The sequence below is a fragment of the Ovis canadensis genome, chromosome 8, assembly GCF_042477335.2.
Source record: "Ovis canadensis isolate MfBH-ARS-UI-01 breed Bighorn chromosome 8, ARS-UI_OviCan_v2, whole genome shotgun sequence".
Lineage (NCBI taxonomy): Eukaryota > Metazoa > Chordata > Mammalia > Artiodactyla > Bovidae > Ovis > Ovis canadensis.
In genome coordinates, this window is record NC_091252.1 from 23,299,800 (window position 1) to 23,323,030 (window position 23,231).

Genomic DNA, 23,231 nt, shown 5'->3' on the forward strand with positions numbered 1-23,231 from the left:
TATCTTTAATAACTAGAAAATGGCAGGGATAATACTAGCTATCATTTTAACATTAGAAACAGACTTAATTTAACCAATACTAGGAATGCAGTCTTGCCTTCAATATCTCTGTTCTCTTATACATATTTAACATCTGAAGCATCTCTCCAGACTTAACCAACAGACAGGTGGCTAGTTCCCAAGAAAAGACTGGGAGCTCTCAGTCTTAGCACCTAAAATACCTCCCACCCTTCACCCATGTGAAAGAGTCAAAAGTTCTCTGACCTGCAACCATCACAGTGGAGGTGTAAAAAACAGATAGGATCAAATGATTCTTAAAGTCTTTAATAATTACAAAATGATAATTTCAATTTGAGTCTCCTGTTTGGCACAGTGCTAACTCATTCCTAAGTTTATAAAAGTTCTAACTGTAAAAATATTGTAACACTCTTGCTGTAGACTGAATATTTGTGTCCCCCTAAAATTCGTATGTTGATATCTAATCCCCAAAGTGATGGTATTTGGATGTAGGACCTTTCAGAGGTGCTTAGGTTATGAGGCAGAGCCCTCATGACTGGGATTAAAACACCCCACAGTGCTGGCCAGCCCCCTGTGCCACGTGAGAACGCAGTGCAAAGACAGCCATCTATGGAACCAGAGCAAGCCCTCACCAGACATTCAATCTGCCAGCACTTTGATCGTGGACTTCCGAGACTCTGGAACTGTCGCAAATAGACCTCTTCTTTAAAAGCCACCCAGTCTGTCATATTCTGTTATAGCAACAAACTGAAGGGTTCCCTGATGGCTCAGTGGTAAGAATGCCCTGGCCACTGAGAGAGACTCAGGTTTGATCCCTGGGTCAGGAAGATCCCCTGGAGAAGAAAACTGCAACCCATTCCAATATTCTTGCCTGGAGATTCTCACGGATAGAGGAGCCTAGTGACCTCAGTCCCACACAAAAGAGTCAGACACAACTGAGCAACTAAACAACGACAACAAACTGAGAAATATAAACAGGATTAAAACACACAACAGAAATGTCACCATAATTCTAACATTCCAGTGGATCCAACTGCCTTTAGGTTTCTATGGTCCTAACCTGTTCTTGATCATAGGTACAAGGTCTTCTTTCCATCGTTACCGGGGCTAAGACATAATTGTTATATGTAACATTAAATAGTGCATATTTGCCATTGTTGCTAATCTTTGTACTGACTTGTAATGGCTGCATTTCACAGAAGTAATAAACCATAATTACCCAAATCCCTATGTCCTTGGGATGTTTAGCTTGTTTCCAATTCTTTTTCTTTGGTTGTACAAATAACATTGCAATGAATATCCTCATGATCCATGCCTTTTGTCATCTTTTGAATTATCTCCTCAAGATTAGTTCCCAGAAGAGGGATTATTAGGCCAAAGGGCATGGTTTTACAGCTCGTGATCCATCTTAACAAACTGCTCTTGAAAGCCTGACTAATTTACTCTGACAAGAGCATTACAGTTTGCATCTAAGGTAACAATCTTATCTTTTTTTTTTTTCTAAATGAATTTCATATATATTTTAAGTTTTACCCCACTGATTCTGTATTTCTTTGAGCGGTAGTAGGTTGAACATTTTTCAAATGTTTGCTTCCTGGCTGCCTTCTATGAATTGGCTCTGTGATTGTGGAGTCATTGTTTTTCTTTTCAATATATGGGAGCCTTTATAGAATGTAAACATTAGCCACTACCAAATGTTTTTCTAAGCTGTTTTTTCCCTTTTATAATAATTATGTCTTTTCTTTCATAATATAAAATTCTTATTTTCATATATTTTAAAGGTATAGTTCCTTTGAGACTTCTACTCCTTCAAAACAAGGGAAGTTGGCACCCAACACAAGGTGTGTATCAGTGTGCTATGATATGCTAACCATTTCTATTTTTTTCTAAAAAAAAAAAAAAAGAAATATAGATCTATGTTATAACTGTGCATGGCTGTGATAGTTAATTTTATATGTCAACTTGGCTAGGCCATGGCCAGTCTTTGGTCAAACATGAGTCTAGATGTTGCTGTGAAGGTATTTCTTTTTAAAGATGTGATTAACAAGTAAGCACCCTTTCAATAAAGCAGATTATTCTCCATAACGTGGGTAGGCCTCATCCAATCAGTCAAAGGCCTTAAGAGGAAAAGACTAAAGTCCCCAGAGTGAGAAGGAATTGTCTCTAGATGTCCTTCAGGTTTGTGACTACAATATCAACCCCTCCCTATTCCTCTAGCCTGCTAGCCTACCTTGCACATTTTGAACTTGGCAGCCCCCATAGCCATGTAAGCCAATTCTTTAAAGGGAATCTTTCTCTGTATATGTGTGTGTCTGCATACAGACATATATATACCTACACACACACACACATCTTCTCAGTTCTGTTTCTCTTGAGATCCTTGACTAAGACAGTGGACAACTCTGAAAAGCTATGTAAGAAACTGAGGGGAATGGTTATCTCTGGGGAATGGAATGAGGTAGAAGAAAAATACATTATATATATATCTTTCCTTAATTTTTTGGACTTGATAGTACATTTTTATAATTTTAAAATTAAAATTACATTTAAAAAAAGCAAATAATGAGAACTTTCCACCTTAGTCATATCCCTGTGCATCACATTCTGGGTCCACCTCTCCCACTGTAGGTGACCACTTTCTTATCTCCTTGTGTGTTCCTGCGGTGCTGTTTGTATGTTGTTCATTGTTGTTCAGACGCCAAGTCGTGTCCGGCTCTTTGTGACCCCGTGGACTGCAGCACACCAGACCTTCCTGTCCTTCACTATCTCCTAGAATTTGCTCAAACTCATGTCCATCGAGCTGGTGATGCCATCTAACCATCTCATCCTCTGTCACCCTCTTCTTTTCCTGCCTTCAATCTTTCCCAGCATCAGGATCTTTTCCAATGAGTCAGTTCTTCACATCAGGTGGCCAAAGTATTGGAGCTTCAGCATCAATCCTTCCAATGACTATTCAGGGTTAATTTCCTTTAGGACTGACTGGGTTTGATATTTATATCTATTTTTATAGCTAGAAATAAACATGAATATAAATTCTTTTCCTCTTTTGTTTCTATGAAAAATAGTACTATTCTCTAGCTTTTTTTGCTTAGCAGTAGAGCCTAGATATCTTTGCACAGCAGTAGAGAGATGGCTTCCTCGTTCTTTCCTTTATAACTACACAGTACTTTCCTGTGTGGATTTACCCTGGTTTACGTAACCATGCTCTCTAGCCTGGTCACCTGGCTTGTTTTCAAGACAGTGCTGTCATAAACTGTGTTATGAGTAACTTGGAACGTCATTTTTGCAAGTCTTACAGACGGAGCTATAGGATGTATTCTCAGAAGTGAGACTGCGTTATCGAAGGAGCAATTCACTTATGGCACCATTTTTTGCCCTCCCACCAGCAATATGTTTGCTGCTTTGAATCTCTAAACTATTTTTATCATGTAATATGACACTTCCTATTAAAAGTTAACTTAACAGTAAAATAAATCATATGACTCCAGAAAGGTTGGTAAGTATACAATTCTAACTCTTTTTGAGTTTTCTAACACTTAAAATTTAGTCCATCTTAAGTGTATTTTAGAAAAAAGTTGAGAAGCAAATATGCTTCACTCTAACTTTTATAAAAGGACACATTTATTACATGCTTACCCACCTCAGATAAAATGGCTTCCTAAATATATGTGGGTTAGCTCATCTGTGAGAAAGAAGAAAGCAGTTCCTGATACATGGGAGCCGGTCTGCTCCTATCGGCCAGGTCCCACTGGTAGAGGAGCTGGCCTAGCACTCCCAGCTCGGCTCTGGTAATCTCCTGTTGAACATAAACAATTCCACAGAACATGAAAGTGAAAGTGAAGTCGCTCAGTCGTGCCCGACTCTTTGCGACCCCATGGACAGAAGCCTGCACCAAGCTCCTCCTCCGTCCATGGGATTTTCAAGGCAAGAGTACTGGAGTGGGTTGCTATTTCCTTCTCCAGGGAATCTTCCCAACCCAGGGATCAAACCCAGGTCTCTCGCATTGTAGGCAGACAATTTACCGTCTGAGCCAGCAGGGAAGTCCACACAGAATATGAACATCAGGCAAAGATACTCTATGACCACGATGAATCATGACAGAGATGAGTCTGCTGGGGTCTTATATCTGAACACAGTGTGCACCCACAAAAATGACCAAACATCCCTCTAATCTGGCTACTATAAATGACTGTGCTACTTCACCAATTAGGGCATTAGCCTCTCTCGTTTTCCCTCCCTCAACATGGGATTTCTGCGTCTAATCCAGTTCGACTTAAAGTTCTCCCTCGAATCACCTAACATACATCCTGTGACCCTTTTCTAGCACTCTCTAACTAGAAAGGGCCCTAAGATGGCCCTAAGTCCCATGCATTCTACTTCAATACAATAAATCAAGCAAGCTCATTCAACTTCAGGGGTGTTCCTGGTGGTCCCTGGCTGCAGGGCATTGCTTCCTTAAACAATACTCCCTATGCACCCACTATGCGCCAGTGACCCAGCCCTGGAGGAGCTACCTTCTGGAATATTAGGGTTGGAGATATAAGGTATCATTTAATCCAGCTGACTCTTCTTGATATAAGAGAATGAAGGCGTTGAAGTCTACTATCAGCATCACAGCCAGGACCAGATCTCCTGAGGTTCTTTGAATCACATTGCAAAGCCTTCCCCATATGCACCCTACACTGATTTCTGCATTGGTTCCCCTGTAACGTCCTGGTTATGACACAAGACACATTTTCTTCATCACTTTTTGAACCAACTATCCATGAAGGAGTGCTCATTTATTTCTTCTCTAACACGTTACTCTCAAAGGAGAAGGCATTGTACAAATATAAACACTGAAGAAGCCTCCTAAGAAATGCTAGGGTCTCAAGCTGGCATATGTCCCTGTGTAAGACTGCAAGCGAATGAGGGATGAGGCAGAGATTCAAACTGAAGATTTTATTTCTATTATAAGAAAATTTAATAAAATTTTATTTCTCTTACAAGAAAATGTATAATTTTATAAATTATAATTTTCTTATAAGAAAATATAAATTGTGACACCTGCAGGTCCGTGAAGATTTTAAGGTGAGTTCCTATCTCAGCAACTGCCAGTCACTTCCCTTTTTGGTGACCAAGACAACAAATTGCTTGGGAAACCATTTGAGCAATTCTTTTTATTATGCAGATTCAAGGTGAGTAGGACGTATTATTTTAGAGGAGGGTAGAGTTGAACAGTTCCTGTTTGATGACCACAGCTTGTTCCTATAACCCACTGGGCAGGTGGGTGGGATGGAAGATCTGTATGTGGGCCAAAGGATTTCCTAAGAAGGAGGAAATCTCAAGTCTAATACCTTCTTTTTCAAAGTTCAACATTATCAGAGCATCTCTGTTGAATTAAGCTGGTCCTAATAGAGGTAAGCTCTCAGAAAAGGATAATATCCTTTTCTGGAAGAAATACCCCTTCCTTCTGGAAGAGAAACTCTTCAAGGTGGTGGGGGGAACAGTCTGATCTAGACTGATGACCTGGGATCCATATGAATGCCATGGTTATTTTAGGAGCAGATTAATTTGGGCATGTTGTGTTGCCGATGGAAAAACTTAGGTCAACCACTTGCCACAGTGGGCATACGATGGAAGAAATGGCTACACATGTCATACATATATGCGTGAGTTCCCTTTGTCGTTGTTTACTCAGTCAGCACTGAGCGAAACCCCATGAACTGCAGCACGCCAGGCTTACCTCTCCTTTACTATGAGACCCCTAGGAGCTATAACAAGTGAAGGGCTGGGGAGGGAAAGGTGAGTGTGGGCACAAGGTATTCTTGCCACCATGCACTTTTCTCTCTAGAAGAACTACATCAACCTGGGGCAAGAATCTGCAGTGACCAAGTAAGAGAGGTTTATTCCAATCTCTTCTCTAGGGATGGTTGGATTTCCTGCGAGGTGAATCAAGCCTCTGGGATCATTGGTTGACAGAGTAGCCTATTTTGTAGCCAGGTCAAGAGCAGCCAGGGTCATCCCTTTAAACTGGACAATCCCTGGGCTTGCTGAACTTACCACAAAAGGAAGTGTCTAGAACGGAGACATGCATTCTCAAAATACCATAAAAGAAGGTCAGTGTCAGAAAAATTTTACTGTTAAACACAGAAGCGACCTTATGTTTTAAGCAATGCTGATGAAATATATCAGCTACCTAAAAAGAAAAGATTGGATTCCCTGCCTTGAGGACCTCACATTACACAACAGCTCTAAGAGTCAAGTGTTATTAGGCCCAGTTTAAAGATCAGAAAACTGAGGCTGCGAAGACTGAATGATGTGCCCGAATACCCCATCACCGGAAATGCTCCAGCCAGTCTAAGCAGACTGCCTCCTCTTTTATGAATGCTGAGCCCCAAGGGGGATGGTGCACTTTTGCAACTGTTAAGGGTCTCACAGAATGAGTTGGCTACTTCCTTGGTTTGGGGTTTTATGAACGAAGCTTAAGTAGGTGTGAGATGCCCTGAGTGGCCCTTAGGTCACATGGGGGCACCCTCCCCCATACCTCCTTCTCCACACTTCCACGCACTGCACACAGCACTCAGCTCCAGGCCTGGGGAACATCAGGGCAGCCTACTCTGCTCAGCCACACCGCTGGGAACGGCTCTCCACTGGCTGCGACGGGTGTGCAACAGCCCTGGACAGCCTCCTGCCTCTCTCAGGTGGCAGGCTCTCTGCCTGCAGCCAACAGTCTCCCCAGCCTCGAGAAGCCTCCGGGGATACAGGAAACCTCCAAAGTAGGTTGTGCAACAGGGCAACCTGCTGGGGAATGCCCATGTCTCTTTTCTCAGATGCCCAGGACCCTGGCGCACCCCAGCATCCCTCAACCATAGCCTCCCACACGTAAAACCTCCGCATTGTCTTACAAGGAGGGGTTTTCACACTATGCCTCTGAGGGGAAAGCAGGGGTGAACAGTTAGAAAGGCCCGTCCTATGAGAGAAAATTAAAGCTCATCTGGAGCTGGTTTGATTGCTTCATTCCTTGGTCCTTGGAGACCAAAAAGAAGAGGATGTGACTTCATTTTTTTTTTCTCCTTCTAGATTAGAGAGGCCCTGAGTTTATTTAAGTTTCTCTAACCTAATTCCTGGAACAGTTCTTTTTGGCTAGCTTAACTGGATTTTCCTGGTGGTTAGTTCCCAGAACCGAATCCTGCCCTCTGGAAACAGGCCTGAAGTTCTGAAAACCCCCTCCTTGTCCCTCTGCCCCCACCTCGCCCTCCTCACGACCACAACCCCGTCAGTTCCGCTCTCACCTTGACCCTCACCCCTCGCCTTTCCCCAGTATCAGCCCCTCGGGAATTCACACACTTCCAGGCCAGTCTCTGCACCTCACCCCCACCAGGGCCTCCTAAAGGCACACAGCTTTCTCCCTCCTGTTGCACCTGCCCTTCCAAACCCCTATTCACAGAAACAAGCACCTTTCTAACTCCTCTAGTGAGACGATGGATGTTGCTGCATTTGCTTATTGGAGCTTAATAGGTCCACTACAAGTCAAGGGCGCCCAACGTGTGCCAGAAGAAACCCGCCCTCCTGGGGCTCTCTACTCACCTCTAGTGCCCCTCCTCCACGGCTCCTCCACTCAGCAGCTATTCCAGACTCAGCCCTCAGCCCACATTCAGTCTCTCTTCTACCCACCCTGCCTCTCAGAACAGAGGACTCTCTAATAGGGTGCTCCCCCTTAGTAAGCATTCTCTTCAGAAGAAGTAACTGCTCTCCTGTTTTAACCCTCCTCTCAGAAATTCAAACAGTCCCACCCTTGAGTGGTCTCCCTACATTATTCCCATCTCACTTCTCCACCACTTTACCTCCTTCATCTTAATCCACAAATTTACTTGCACTTCCCCACTCTTAAAAATACATATATAAGCCTCTGGGACCTCCCTGGTGGTCCAGTGGTTAAGGCTCCGAGCTCCCAATGCAAAGGGTATGAGTTCGATCCCTAGTCAGGGAACTCGGATCCCACATGCATTGCTTTGTGGTCAAAAAACCCCAAACAAACAAAAAACATAAGCCTCGAGATTTTGTTTCTCCCTAAGGCTTCCTTCCCATACCTCATCTTCCCTTCAGGTTATATTGTTAACATTTGGGTTAAACATTTTTTTCGCAACTCCTTTTTGTTCCTGACTCTATTAACCTTCTAGTATATGCCCTTTGTCCCAGGTGGCGCTAGTGGTAAAGAACCTGCCTGCCGATGAAGGAGACATAAGAGACGAGAGTTCGATTCCCGGGTCAGAAAGATCCCCTGGAGGAGAGCATGGCAACCCACTCCAGTATTCTTGCCTGGAGAATCCCATGGACAGAGGAGCCTGGTAGGCTGCGGTCCACAGGGTGGCAAGGAGTCAGACACGGCTACAGTGACTTAGCACAGCACAGAAGAAACCTGCCTCAGAAACTGTGTGGATGGAGGCAGGGTTTTGCATCCTGTTCCCTCCCTCACTACTTTAGTGAAGCTGACTTCCTCAAACTTGACCTACCGTGAAGAAACTCAACGGTATCTCATTCATGGCTTTTATTTTATTTTTGAAGCACACTGACTCACCCTGTGGTCTCCATGAGTCACCGAGCTTCAGCCTCAGTTACCTCAGAACACCATCTACGGCCTCGGGCCAAGCCAACACAATTACTGCATTACCAGTAATTACCACCCTGCTGGCTACCATGCGGTCATGAAGCAGTAAGGGTGGTAACATCTGTGAGCAGGGAACTCACAGGACAGGTACTGGGCCCTGGAAAAACCTGGTATGTAAGGAAAAAGCAGGAGGAGAAGTCCTGGAACAAAGCCAAGAAGAAGAGGCAGAGAAGTAGAAGCAAGGTGATAAAATACACATCTGAGCACTTGACCCAGCTGTGCAAAACCCTTCCGCTCTCTCCCTGGAGGTTTTCGGATAATTTCAAACTCCTTAGGGCTCCTGAGAGCTTTGTTGTGTGTCAGTCTCCCTAACGGGCTCTTTGCTGCAGCCACACGCTCTTGTATCTCTCTCCTCCAACATCCCACTCTGGCCTCCACGCTCCATCTGTTGAGCCTCTTTCTTTCTTGTTATTATTATTTTAAGAAGAGTGATAACAAAGGTAAGCCTGGTGGAGAATCATTTCATGCTGGGGTCAGGGAAGGCCTCCGAGGGGTCCAGGTCCAGCTGAGTTCTGAAGGAACAGTCAGTTACAGGAGGAAGGCAAGCAGTATTCCACTGCAGGGTCATGTGCAAAATGACCTGGCATCGTAAGGGCAGGGTGGTGCTGGAAGGAGGTCAAACTGGACATGGCAGAGGGAAGGAGGGACAATGCAATCACATCCCTGGTGACTTCTTGACGCAGATTCTGTAATCGGGACAAGCTACTGAGACACGGTGCCTGCCCAGGGTGATCCAGCCCCTGCCCTCAAGCGATCAGGTTGAGAGAAGCCAACAAAAGTGCCTAACACAATTCCAATGGCAGAAGCCAGTGGGCATCAGGACTGGGATGTCCACGCAGGACAAGAACTCATCAGGGAGGAGAAGAATTCCTGACAGGTGGGGAAAAAAGATAGAGTTTTATCTTTTGTTAATGGACTGGCAGGGGTGGGGGGGAAGAAAAAGCCAGAGGAGCTGGGTCACTGGATCACAGCAAATCCTGGGCACAAGATTATATGCTCTGACCTTATTCCAAGGCTACCATTCTCCAAAGTGTACCAGGGGCAGCTCCAGTGACTTCAGAGGACGCCCAGAGGACCCTATTTCCATAGTTATGTATTTATTTAAAGTGTATTGGGAGTCAACACAATTAGCATATTATTAGCTCCTAAATTTCACAGATATTACTGCTCAGGAAAAGCCTAAGTTAAAAAAAAAAAAAAAAGAGTTGATCTAAATCCTTTGAAGACAACTCTTAAGGAAACAGTAGTACAGATGGTTTGCAGATATGGGGGTATTTGGAAAGGAAGGGAATGACCGAAGTTTGAGAAGCACCACTAGGCAATATCCAGGGCTCCGGCAGGGAAGTGGCCCAGCCAGATCTGCAGTTTAGACAGACTGCTGTGGAGCCAACGAGGGAAGGTCAGGAAGAGATACAACTAACTGGAAACAAAGACTTTGTGGAGAAGGCGGCAATGGCAATCCAGCCAGGAGGCGATCAAGGCCAGGGTCCAGGCGAAGTGGTGGACATAGCGAGGAGCTTGCCATTCACACTCCTCCAGGCACAAGAATAGTTCCCACCCATCCAGCCACTGGTGATACCAAAACCCGGCACTCAAGATTTGTTCAGGTTTCCCGTCTAACTCCAACTTTGGGCTTAATCATATTTCATCATCTGCAGTGATTCTGGATGCAGATGGTGACTGCAGCCATGAAATGAAGATGCTTACTCCTTGGGAGAAAAGTTATGACCAACTTAGGCAAAAAAGCAGAGATATTACTTTGCCAACAAAGGTCCATCTAGTCAAGGCTATGGTTTTTCCAGTAGCCAAGTATGGATGTGAGAGTTGGACTGTGAAGAAAGCTGAGTGTCATAGAATTGATGCTTTTGAACTGTGGTGCTGGAGAAGATTCTTTAGAGTCCCTTGGACAGCTAGGACCAGTCAGTCCATCCTAAAGGAAATCAGTCCTGAATATTCATTGGAAGGACTGATGCTGAGGCTGAAACTCTAATACTTTAGCCAGCTGATATGAAGAACTGACTCATTTGAAAAGATCCTGATGCTGCAAAGGATTAAAGGTGGGAAAAGGGGACGACAGAGGATGAGATGGTTGAATGGCATCACTAACTCAATGGACATGAGTTTGAGTAGGCTCTAGGAGTTGGTGATGGACAGGGAGGCCTGGCATGCTGCGGTCCATGGGGTCGCAAAGAGTCGGACACGACTGAGTGACTGAACTGAACGGAGATTTTGTCATAAGCCTCAAGGCTCCTTTAGAGATTCACCCCGAAGAAGACACCATATTCAAGTTACAAATCTGCATTTAGCAGATAGAGTTGTCATCTCTGAGAAAGAAATTCAAAGAAGGGAAATGATAAAGGTTCTTAGAAGGCAGCAGGCTTACCTTTAGAGGCAAAAAGTACTGCCAACTATAGGAAAGGAAGCCGCAGAGCAGCAACTGACTATCATTTAGAGGACAGACAAGCGCAGTTATTTCTCATGATAACTTCAGGGGGCAGCCACTATAATTAGCGCTCCTAGTTAGTGCTGGAAGAAACAGATGCTTACACAGGTTAACTAACTTGCCCACAGCCACACAGTATGCTAGGGGCGGACCTGGCATTAACCTCAGGTCAGTTCATGGTCTCAACCCACATGTTGCACTGTTTCCTTTATGTCAGTCTTGCTGTTCTGGTTTTACTATTTCATGAAAGCCCACCACTGACCAAGCTGTAGTGTTGAGGGATATAAAACGTGAGGACAAATCAGAGGTGATGCTTGGAACAAAACATTATTCCAGCTGTTCACAGTTTAGGTGTAAAGGTTTTAGGTATGATTATCATTTATGCTATCAAACAAGACTACTAGTTATGGTGGGATTTTATTTACTGTTGCTTTTTTTTTTTAAACATAATTGTGAGGTAAAGGACAAAAGCACCATTTCTAAGTTAAAGACCTGACCTCCCAAGTTAGTTCCACTTGTTATCAGCTGGAGGCTTTGGGAAAGTTCCTTAATCTCTCTGTGCTTTTATTTTATTATTATTAATCTATATATTTATTTGGCTGTACTGGGTCCTAGTGGCAGCACACAGGATCTAGTTCCACGACTAGGGATCGAACCTGGGCCCCCTGCATTGGGAGTGAGGAGTTTTAGCCACTGGACCACCAGGGAAATCCCTCTCTGAGCTCTTAAAATGAAGGTAAGAAAACCTAGCTCCTTATTCCAGTATATGGAGTGTTAAATGCATAAGTTCATTCTACTCTGAAACAGATCTTTCAGAAAGTCCCCTATATGTGATTCTCTAAAATCGTGCTACCACATAGACCAACAAACCTGACCAAAACGACCCAGAAGCAGTTAGGCATTCTCGTCTTATCACAGGTCACTTGACTGGTAGGAAAAGAAACTGGGGCAACACACAGCAAGATATAACCCGCAAACCACGCACTTAATTTAAAAACTAAGCAGGAACCATTAAACAATTTAATGGTTACTACATTAAAGATATACTTTAGAGTACATTATGGTACAGAGAATAGGAAATAATACTACAAGAAAGGGAAGAAGAAAGAATGTGACCCAGACAGTAAGGAGTACATATGCAGTCCCACTGTTCAGCTGTATGAATGGTAAATTAAAGATATTCTATGCACTTCAGCCTCGGAGAAGGCAATGGCATCCCACTCCAGTGCTCTTGCCTGGAAAATCCCATGGGTGGAGTGTAGGCTGCAGTCCATGGGGTCGTTAAGAGTCAGACACGACTGAGCTACTTCACTTCCACTTTTTACTTTCATGCATTGGAGAAGGAAATGGCAACCCACTCCAGTGTTCTTGCCTATAGAATCCCAGGGACGGGGGAGCCTGGTGGGCTGCCATCTATGGGGCTACACAGAGTCGGACACGACTGAAGCGACTCAGCAGCAGCAGCATGCACTTCAGCCTAAACCATTCCCAGACTTTTCCACTCAGAAACCCAATAAGGCAAAGCACTCTTTTCCTGTTTGTGTTTAATATCTTGCTCTCTTCTTATACGAGCATTTTATTTAAATCATTAAAGAAATGTTTAACTTTTCCTGACTTAAATACAATCACAACATTTTTTTTTGCTATTTATTAATAGAACAGCTGTGTGAGCTCTACAGTAGACTGGTCATTACAAAACAGAATGCTTTCATTTGTTTTTAAGGCAAAGCACTCTCGACCACAGAAGCTATTACTAGAAAACTATCACTTAATTTTAAACCCATCCTCAATGGCCTGACCTAAGGTCCTGATAGCTTAGGGTGAACGGTGTCAGATTCTTGATCTCCAAAGAAGATTTCTCTTCAGGACCAGGAACCAGGCTTGATCACTCAAGAGCTTTTGTGTAGCAGTTGAATTAAAGTATGAAAAAGACAGAGAAAGCTTCTGACACAGACATCAGAAGGTGGACGGAGAGTGCCCCTCTGCTAGTCTTTAGCCGGATGTTTTATGTCTGCCAGAAAGCTATTAATCAGATAAGAGGGACACCTCAAGGCTGAAGAGTTTTACTAGGCCCCTCTCCCACAATATGCCTTTTTGAGATCTGATGGCATGAAGTGTGTCATCCCCCAGTCATAAAACAATTGATATGAATACTGGTCTGTTGAGCTATTATCAGCCCAAAGTTTGAGAAGAGGAAAAAAAAGTTAGTCTTAGGTGGAACCATTTTGAAGAAAGGCAAATTCCAAAGCAAATACATAGTTTCACTAACACAGTTTAAGAAAAACATTTCCATAAGAAAAACGCATTGGTTAGCTCAAAGTTTGAGAAAAGTTGAGTTCAGGTGGAACCAGGTGTTGTCATGGCAACACAGAATTTTAAGAGACTCTTGCAGCCTATTTCCTCCATTTGGAGACCCCTGGCCTTTCTGCCTGTTACCCTCTCAGCCGTTATATGAAAGGGGTCATTTTACTTGCTGGTAAGGTCCCTTCTGGATTCAACATTCTACAACTTCAAATGAAATCCATGGTTAGTAATGCCCTGATGTAATGTCCATTCTTAAAGGGTCTTTGTGTATCTATAAAAGAAAACTTCATTTACAAAGCACCAACTAAACAAGCTTCTTTGTTCACCAGAAATAATAGGAAAGTCCTTTTGAGAATCATTCATCAAAACAAAATAGTTACAATACAGATCACTCACAAATAAGTAAAAACTGAAGGTTTATATTAATATCAATGCTGGAGGCCTTCAGTCGGCAGCCTGTTACTTGGACTCAGCAGTAGGGAAGTACTTTTTGCACTGCTCACTACTTTATATTCCCCATAAACAGTGGCTAATACTGCAAAATTGGGGGGATTTGCCACACATCATCCATAATTCAATTTCTTCTGAAAGAGATGAGAAAATTTAGCAACACCACGCTCACATTCCCACATAGCAGCATTGGGTCGGAGGGACCAAGTTACTCAGCAGCTGATTCCCAGAGCAGATAATTAACACGGGCCCCTAAGCATCTCTCCCCACATCCCTCCATCTGGCCCCTGCAAACATGTAGTTGCAGTAATTACTGTTTCTGCATACTTACTCCCAAACACTATGTGCGGCACCCATTGGCCGGGATTAATTATCCTGCAGTGGAAACAGGCAACAAACTACTCTCCAAAGTGCTGGCTCTCACTCTTCCACCACAAAACACAGCCACCGGAGTAGAGCGCTCACTCTAAAAGGGGCGTTCTTTTTTCACATGCTTAGGCTCCACTGTAGAGTCACTGATTAACTTAAGGCGCTTGCCAAAGCTGGTTAGTGAAGTTACTGAAGGGTGGCTGCCTCTACCAAGGTGCTTCTGGAAAATGATGAATTGCTAGAACTTTAAGTGGGTGAAACAAAAAGTAAAATGACCAGGAATAGAATGAGAGGAAGCAAGACCACTTCAAAATGTTTGGAAGTATTAAAAAAAATAAAGTGAGAATATTTACATAAGCAACCTTATTATCCTATAGCTTACTTTTTTTCAGTAGGTTCCCCAAAGTTAGAACTTGTGTTAATACAAAGAGAGAAAGATAATTCCTTTAGGAATTATTTTGGAGCTGTTTTTGAATTTTTTCTTTATTAGTGATATGCTTATCTTAAAACATTATTATAAGACTACAATATGACATAAAAATCACCAGGTTTGTATTCTGAAATATACCTGGTTTGACTAACTAGAGCCTAGATTGTTCTAAAAAGTATAGTAAAGACTATTGAGAACGATGGTCTTTTGGGCACTGACCATTACTAAAGATTTCAGTTTAGCTCTGATACCCTTAAAAGCAAGCAAAAGATGACTTTTGATCAGAAAATGCAGCACTAACTATGGTTCAAGATTTCATGGTGTAAAACTAGGTCAGTCTGTGATTCCTTTAATTCACTGTTTTCTCTAAGGAAAATGAGAAATAAGGAGCATTTTTCTTAGTCTTCATGAGGGTCCTTAGGACTTGGATTATCTTCCCACTGTAAAGTGAGTTTAATAGAAAAATCAATTTTTTCAATTTTATATCTCATTAACAAAAGTAATGCATGCTTACTAAATGCAGATAGGATGTTTAATGGCAGAGAAGTAAAAGCAGTTTACAAAATAGTGTATACATGTATATTGTGTATTTGTGTATATATAGACTTACTACATTAATGCACACATAGAAAAAAGGCTGAAAGGCTACAAAAACAAAGATGAACTGTAGTCAGCTTTGTGTAACAAAATTATGAGCTTTTTATTTTCCTTTTGCTTTTTAATATTCTTCTAAATACTATATAAAGCATGCACATGTGCTCGGTCGCTTCAGTCATGTCCAATTCTTTGTGATCCCATGAACCATAGCCCACCAGGCTCCCCTGTCCATGGAATTTTCCCAGCAATAATACTGGAGTGGGTTGTCACGCCCTCCTTCAGGCAATCTTCCCGACTCAGGGATCGAACCCGAGTCTCCTGCATCTCCTGTCATGGAGGCAGGGAAAACAAAGAAGGTCGCACACTCAATTGTACATAGTGGTAGTGTAGATAAAATAAGTATAGTGGACTGATGCCACTACCAATGTCCAATATGTTGGTAGTGGACTGATGTCCAGTACCTTGGCCACCTGATGTGAAGAACTGACTCATCTGAAAAGACTCTGATGCTAGGAAAGATTGAAGGCGGGAGGAGAAGGGGATGACAGAGGATGAGATGGTTGAATTGCATCACCAACTCAACGCACGTGAGTTTGAGTAAACTCCGGGAGTTGGTGATGGACAGGGAAGCCTGGCGTGCTGCGGTCCACAGGGTCACAAAGAGTCGGACGTGACTGAGTGACTGAACTGACTGAAGAATACTCATGAGCTCTCCCTTTTTCCCTTTCCCTCTCTTATTAGCCTACTTATTACACAAATCACACTTACCAGTTACTTCATCCTGGATTGATGAATTAAACATTTATACATGATTTGGCCAGTTCTACATAATTCCTGCTGTTTCCATCTTACTGATTTTAAAAGCTAAATAATATGAAATCAATTATTATTAGATATGAAATAAAAAATTAAATATGAAATATTTCAGAGGTTAAGAGGCCATAAATAATTGAAAAAAAGATAACATTTTTAATTTAAATGGGAATTATTGGTTCTTTCTAAGAAAGGAAATAATCTCAGTAGAGGAAAAAAGACAAATGTATTTTTTATATAGAAGAGTATCCAAATGTTTGGAATACAATCTATATTAAGCCTCTAGATAGTCATTAAGTTTCAACGCATACTAAAAGATCTGCATCTTTACCACCACCTCCCTGGCATTTTGTGTTTTGATGCCATATTTGACATCTTACATATTCTCTTGCTTTTCCCTTAACTGTTAGCTATAGTTACAGTTAAGATTTTTCCATTTTTTTTCTCTTTTAATCTTCATATTGGCTTATGTAAGTGGTTGATCCACAGCCTTTACTATATACTTGCCTTTACTAGTGGGCTTTTTCCTTTCCGATAAATTCTTTTTTTTTTTTTTTACATGCAGGAAATGAAATTTTATTTTTTTAAAAATTTATTTATTTATTTATTTTTCAAATTTTAAAATCTTTAATTCTTACATGCGTTCCCAAACATGGGTTTGCAGCCTACTCTTTTCCACTTAGAGAAGACCCTTCAACATTGCTTTTAAAGAGTTGGTATAGTGTTTATGAACTCTTTTAGTTTTTGCTTCTCTAAGAAGCTCTTTCTCTCTCCTATTCTGAATGACAGTCTTGTCAGGTAGAACACTCTTGGTTGCCTAGGTTTTTCTCTTATAGCACTTCAAATTTAACCTGATACTCTCTTCTGGCTTGCAAAGTTTTCTGCAGAGAATTCATTTGATAGCCTTATGAGGATTCCCTTGTACATGACTTTTCCTCTTGTTGCCTGTAGAATTCTCTAAGTTTTGCCATTTTAATTATGGTGTGTTGGGGTGGATCTCCTTGGGTTGATTTGAGACTCCTTTGAGACTCTTCTGCTTCCTATACCTGGATATATGTTTCTCTCCTTCAGGTCTGGAAAGTTTTCAGCCATAATTTTATCAAATACATTTTTAATCCTTTCCTCTGTCTTCTCCTTCTGGGACCCATATAAAGAGGATGTTAGTATGCCTGATGTTTTCCCAGAGGTCCCTTAAATTGTTCATTTTTTTCTTTTTGCTGTTCTGATTGGGTGATTTTCATTAATTTAATTTTCCAGATTGCTCACATGTTCTATATCACTCTGTGTGCTGTTAATTCCTTCTAGTGTGTTTTCTATTTCAGTTACTATCTTCAGTTCTGACTGGCTCTTGTTTTCAAGTTCCTTATTAAAATTCTCATTCTGTTCATCTATTCTCTTCCCTAGTTCAATGAGCATTCTTATTATTAATGTTTTAAACTCTTTATCTGGTAAATTATTTTATCTTTGTTTCATTAAGTTGTTTTTTCAGAGACTTTTCTTGTTCTTTTGTTTGAAACAATTGTCTCTCAGCTTCCCTGGTGGCTCAGATGGTAAAGCATCTGCCTACAATGCGGGAAACCCGGGTTCAATCCCTGGGTCAGAAAGATCTCCTGGAGAAGGCAATGGCAACCCACTCCAGTACTCTTTCCTGGAAAATCCCACAGACGGAGAAACCTGGTAGGCTATGGTCGATGGGGTCGCAAAGCGACTTCACTTTCACTTTCTATGAAATTAGGGTTAAATGGTTACCTATCCAGGTCTTGAAGGGCTGCCCTTGTGTAGGAGCATTCTGATACAGTCTGCCTGTGGCTCTGGTGGGAGAGTAGGATATGAAGTTAGCACAGGTCATGTTTTTCCCCAGGTGTTCAGGCAGCTCTCACTTTGGTGGGAGGTGGAGCCGGTGATGGAGGAGACACAGCCAGAACCAGGTGTGAGCTGGAGTTTCCCCTGTGCCTAGTGGCTGATGCTGTCTCATTGGGTGCAGTGTCGGTCACAAGGTGCCGGAGCAGGTATGAGCTGGCTCAGTTCCTCTAAGTGTATGCTCTCCCTATTCCCAGCATTGGCACCTTTGCCCAGATGAGAGCAGCACTGGAATGGGTTGGGTGGTCCTAGCATGCCAGTCAGTGCTCCAGACTACTCTCCATCTGCTGGGTCCATGAGAACCAGGAATGGCCACTCTCTCCCCATTCAGGAAACAGTGACAGACTTTATTTTCTTGGGCTCCAAAATCACTGCAAATGGTGACTTCAGCCATGAAATTAAAAGACGCTTGCTCCTTGGAAGAAAAGCTATGACAAATCTAGATAGCACATTAAAAAGCAGAGACATTACCTTGGCAACAAAAGTCTGTCTAGTCAAAGCTATGGTTTTTCCAGTAGTCATGTATGGATGTAAGAACTGGACCATAAAGAAGGCTGAGCGCTGAAGAATTGATGCTTCTGAACTATGGCGTTGGAGAGTCCCTTGGACTGCAAGGAGATCCAACCAGTCCATCCTATAGGAAATCAACCCTGAATATTCACTGGAAGGACTGATGCTGAAGCTGAAGCTCCAATGCTTTGGCCATCTGATATGAAGAGCCTACTCATGGGAAAAAACCATGATGCTGGGAAAGATAGAAGGCAGGAAGAGCAGGGGGCGACAGAAGGTGAGATGGTTGGATGGCATTACCAACTCAATGGACATGAGTTTGAGCAAGCTCTGGGAGCTGGTGATGGACAGGGAAGCCTGGTGTGCTGCAGTCCATGAAGTCACAAAGAGCTGGATGTGACTGAGCGACTGAAGAGCAACACAACAACATGGGAGTGCATATTTCTTTTTGACTTTTGTTTTCTTCAAATTGCTAGACTGATGGCAGAGGTGAAATTGCTAGACTGATGGCAGTCCCTTTGTAAATGTTTTGCAGAACCTCCACACTGTTTACCATAGTAGATGCCCCAGTGTGCACTCCCACCAACAGTGCACGAGGTTTCCCTTCTTCTACATCCTCGCCAACTCGTGTTGTCTTTTTGATGACAACCATTCTGACAGGTGTGAGGTATCAAGATTTTGATTTGCATTTCCCTGATGATTAGTGATTTGAGCATCTTTTCACACGCCTGTTGGCCATCTGTATGTCTTCTTTGGAAAGAGGTCTACTCAGAGCCTCCACCTGCTTTTTAATTGAATTTTTTGATACTAAGTTGTATGAGTTCTTTACATATTTGAGTTCTTTATGTATTTTGGACATTAACTCCTTATCAGGCATGTAATCTGCAAATATCTTCTCCCTTTCAGTAGGCTGCTGTTTCATTTTTCTATGGCTTCCTTCACTGTACAGACACCCTTTAAGCTTGATGCAGTCCTATTTGTCTATTTTTGCTCCTGTTGCTCTCACCTAAGAAGACGTATCCAAAAAAATATTGCTGAAACTGATGTCAAAGAGCTTACTGCCTATGTTTTCTTGAAGGAGTTTCAAGTCTTGCATTTACACCTTTAACCTATTTTACTTTTCTATGTGGTGCAAGAAAGTGATTCAGTTTTCCCATCACCATTTATTGAAGAGACTGTCTTTGCCCTATATTCTCGCCTCCTTTGTTGTAGATTAACTGACCATAAAAGTGTGGGTTTATTTTGGGGCTCCCCATTCTATCCCATTTCCCAATCTTAAACTAAAATGTGGCTTCCCTTAGGGTAGGTAGAGACGGAAATACGTAAAGAATGGAAAAAAATTTCCCAACATCTGCACAAAAAACATTAACATAGTGAGATATATAGTATTTCCCAGAAAAATATTTGGTCAATTAATGATTAGTTTAAGAAAGACAAGTATGTCAGGTTATTTGCTAGCCAAAGACAAAAAAAAAAAAAAAACCAGGGACACTATAAAATACAATGTAATAGAATTCAACAAGTGACCTACTTTAAAAAAGCTTACAATAACTACTTGTGTGCGAGGTCAAAGAGAAGTGTTATTTCAGCATTACAGACTTATTCTGGCTTAAAGAATGACAGTAAAAAAACTACATGTGTGAGTGCAAATAAATCACTCTATAAGATTCGTTGGTACACATACATCTCAAAGATAATACAACTGAAAAAACCTAAATTCATTTTATTATAAACAATACATTTTTCCAGAGAGAAAATGATATAGATAGGTCTCCCAACAGACCAGGAATCGACGTAACTTAAATATAGCTGAAAGAGTCAGTACTTTGTTATCTCCACCAATAAAATCAGGAATTGGCTAAACCTCTAAGATAGTATACATCTATGACATATGATTCTAGAACTCCGATTTTCACAGGGCTTCAGAAATTATTTGTAAATATTTCAAGAAGAAGAAATGTAAAAGACACACATTTTCTTTGTACCTCCTCAATATCTGTAAACTTTGAAGGAGTCAGTGTTGGGGTTCTAAGCACAGGGAGAGGAGTACAACTTGTAAACACTAAACAAATTATGCTTAACATCTATGTTAACACGAGTTTGTATTCCAAACAGAAAAAATATTAGCAAATTCCTTAATTAAAATTCTATTAATTAGCTTCACATTAAACTATGATTTATTAAGATCAGGCAACTCTTCATGAGAATTACCATTCTGGGCACTGATCAGCCAGAAGTTGTGCTTGTGTTTGGAATTTCATTTTGCTTTATTAAGAAATCATGCTTGGAAATTCCCTGGCCGTCCAGTGGTTAAGACTTGGCTCTTTCACAGCCATGGTCTGGGTTCAATCCCTGGTCGCGAACTAAGTTTCCACAAGCTGAGTGGCATGGCCAAAAAAATAAAGTAAAAATGAAATTACCTCTTCAATACTGAAATATCTGGGGAAAAAGTTCAGTTAAATAAATAAGCATTCATGCTTAAGGAAGCTCACTGAGTATTTATTCTTGGCAGGTATGTTAACCAAAAAGCATGCCTTGATGACTAGTTAGGAAAAGGAAAAATGCGTGTGTTTAACAATTTTGAAGACTAGCTTCAAGGCTTCTGAGAAGAAATTTTTATTCTATCACATACAAAAGAAAATTTCTTTTCTAAAAAATAACGTTTCCTAAATATTTCTATTATAAAGATGTACTGCTCAGTGACACACTGCTGAAGAATGCCACGCCTCTGTCCCTGCTCTCCTAGACTGTCATATCACCAATAAAACTTCGTAGCAATTTAAAAATACAAATCTCTTTAGCGGTCTATGTAGCCCCCAAAGCGCACCCAGATGGTTTTAGTCACATTTCTCATGCTGCTGACTCACAGACACTTTCTCCATAAGGGGAAAGCAATCTTTGGTGCCCGCCCCCCCCCCCCCAAAACAGGCACTTTAAAATTAAAATCACGCCTTTCTGCAGCACTTGGGGTTTAGCTCTGCTCCATCATATTCCTTTATTCCCAACAGAATGTACTTCCACTTACTGGCACCTGAAAATACCTCAATCTTCCTTCATTTAAAACTCAACTGAGTAGAAAGTTTTGAAAGTGGTTCTGCACGCAAGACTGAGGATGACTTCAAATTTGCTATATTGAAACCACCCTTTAGCCAAAAGCTACTGAAATAACACCCTTTTAGAAATTCTAAGATGTACTATGAAGAGAAATCTCTTATTCAAGAAGAAAACCAAGAATTTCAAGACTAAATTAAAAACTGAGATGCAATTAGAGTCTACTTGACCAACAGATTTCCTATTCCAGCCCACACTCACCTCTCCCGAGGAACAGCAAACCAGTACTCCGGCTGCTTTCTTCGTTTGCCATACTGCTGGACCACAGCTGTCGTGTGAGTGGCAAAGGATTTCCTCATTGGTTTTCCCACTTTAATGCACAGAAACATGGGTGGAGTTTTGCTTTTCTCTTCTTTTGAAGGAAGTATATCTGAATCACACATGAAAAAAAAAAAACTCCATTATTAATAATATTGGTGATACTGAAATATTTCAACTTACAAAGAATTTCCAGTCCCCTCTTAGTGGTGGAAAGTCAAAACATATGGCATAAATAGCATATAACATGATCATGTTAGATTAGGACTAACTAAATCAGACCTTCTCAAGCACAAAAGGTGAAAGTTCTGGATGTTTCACTTTGGTCTGCATCACATGAAATGCTACAAACTAGGAATAAGGATAAAAACCAACACCACAGCAAAGAGCAGAGATTTGTGACAACCCACAAGAATACATATTAATGATTGGTACTGAGGACCACATCATACCACAATGCCATTCGATTTAAAACTGAAATACCTTCAAAAACCAAAGTGAAAAAGGAAAAGTTCCTTGAAAGATTAAAAAAAAAACAAAAAACACACTACTTTCATTATAGAATTCTGTGTCATAGTTCAATGTTCAAAATAGATACCATATATTGCTGATTCTTCCCAATTACTATTGACCCTTGAATAACAGAGGGTTTAGAGATGCTGACACTTCTGCAGTTAAAAATACATGTATAACTTTAGAGCTGTCTCTCCACATCCCTCCTCCATAGATTCAACCAACTATTGATGGTGCAATATTGTATTTCAAATTTATTGGAAAAAAAAAATCTGTATACAAGTGGACCTGTGCAGTTCAAACCCTTCCGTGTCTCAATAAAGATATGCTCTATTGAGGAAACACTGTTCTCAAATAACTGTACTTCTTTTGCTATTGCATGTGCAAATTTTAGAAAGGCAACTATACAGGCATATCTTGGAGATATTGTGGGTTTCGTCCCAGACTATCAAGATAGAGCAAATATCACAATCAAGTGAGTAACACAATTTTTTTTTTTTGGTTTCCCAGTGCCTATAAAAGTTGTTTATATTATATTGTAGTCTATTAAGTGTGCAATAGCATTATATCTAAAAAAAAGAGTACAATGTAATTAGAGAATCCTTTATTGCTAAAAAACTGTTAACCACCATCTGAACCTTCAAGGGTAATATCTAAGATCACTGATCACAGATCCCCACAAATATAAGAATGAAAAAGTCTGAAATATTGCAAGAATTACCAAAATGTGAAACAGAGACATAAAGTAGACAAATACTGTTGGAAACAGGGCGCCAATGGTCTTGTTTGATGCGGGGTTGCCACAGATCTTCAATTTATAAAAAAAAAAAATGCAGTTTCTGTGAGGCGCAATAAAACAAGATATGCCTATAGAACAGAATAGAAAGAAATGAAAAATGGCTTAC

General features: G+C 41.3%; 1 protein-coding gene across 4 annotated transcripts in view; it reads right to left on the minus strand.

Annotated features, from left to right (window-relative positions):
- Nucleotides 1-23,231, minus strand: part of NCOA7 (nuclear receptor coactivator 7) — a 157,417-nt gene that overhangs the window by 17,419 nt on the left and 116,767 nt on the right. For all 4 annotated transcript variants that reach the window (XM_069599034.1, XM_069599033.1, XM_069599036.1 and 1 more), the window contains one exon: nucleotides 21,757-21,925. In XM_069599034.1, the coding sequence (XP_069455135.1) occupies nucleotides 21,757-21,925 (169 nt within the window). The remainder of the gene's footprint in view (nucleotides 1-21,756; nucleotides 21,926-23,231) is intronic.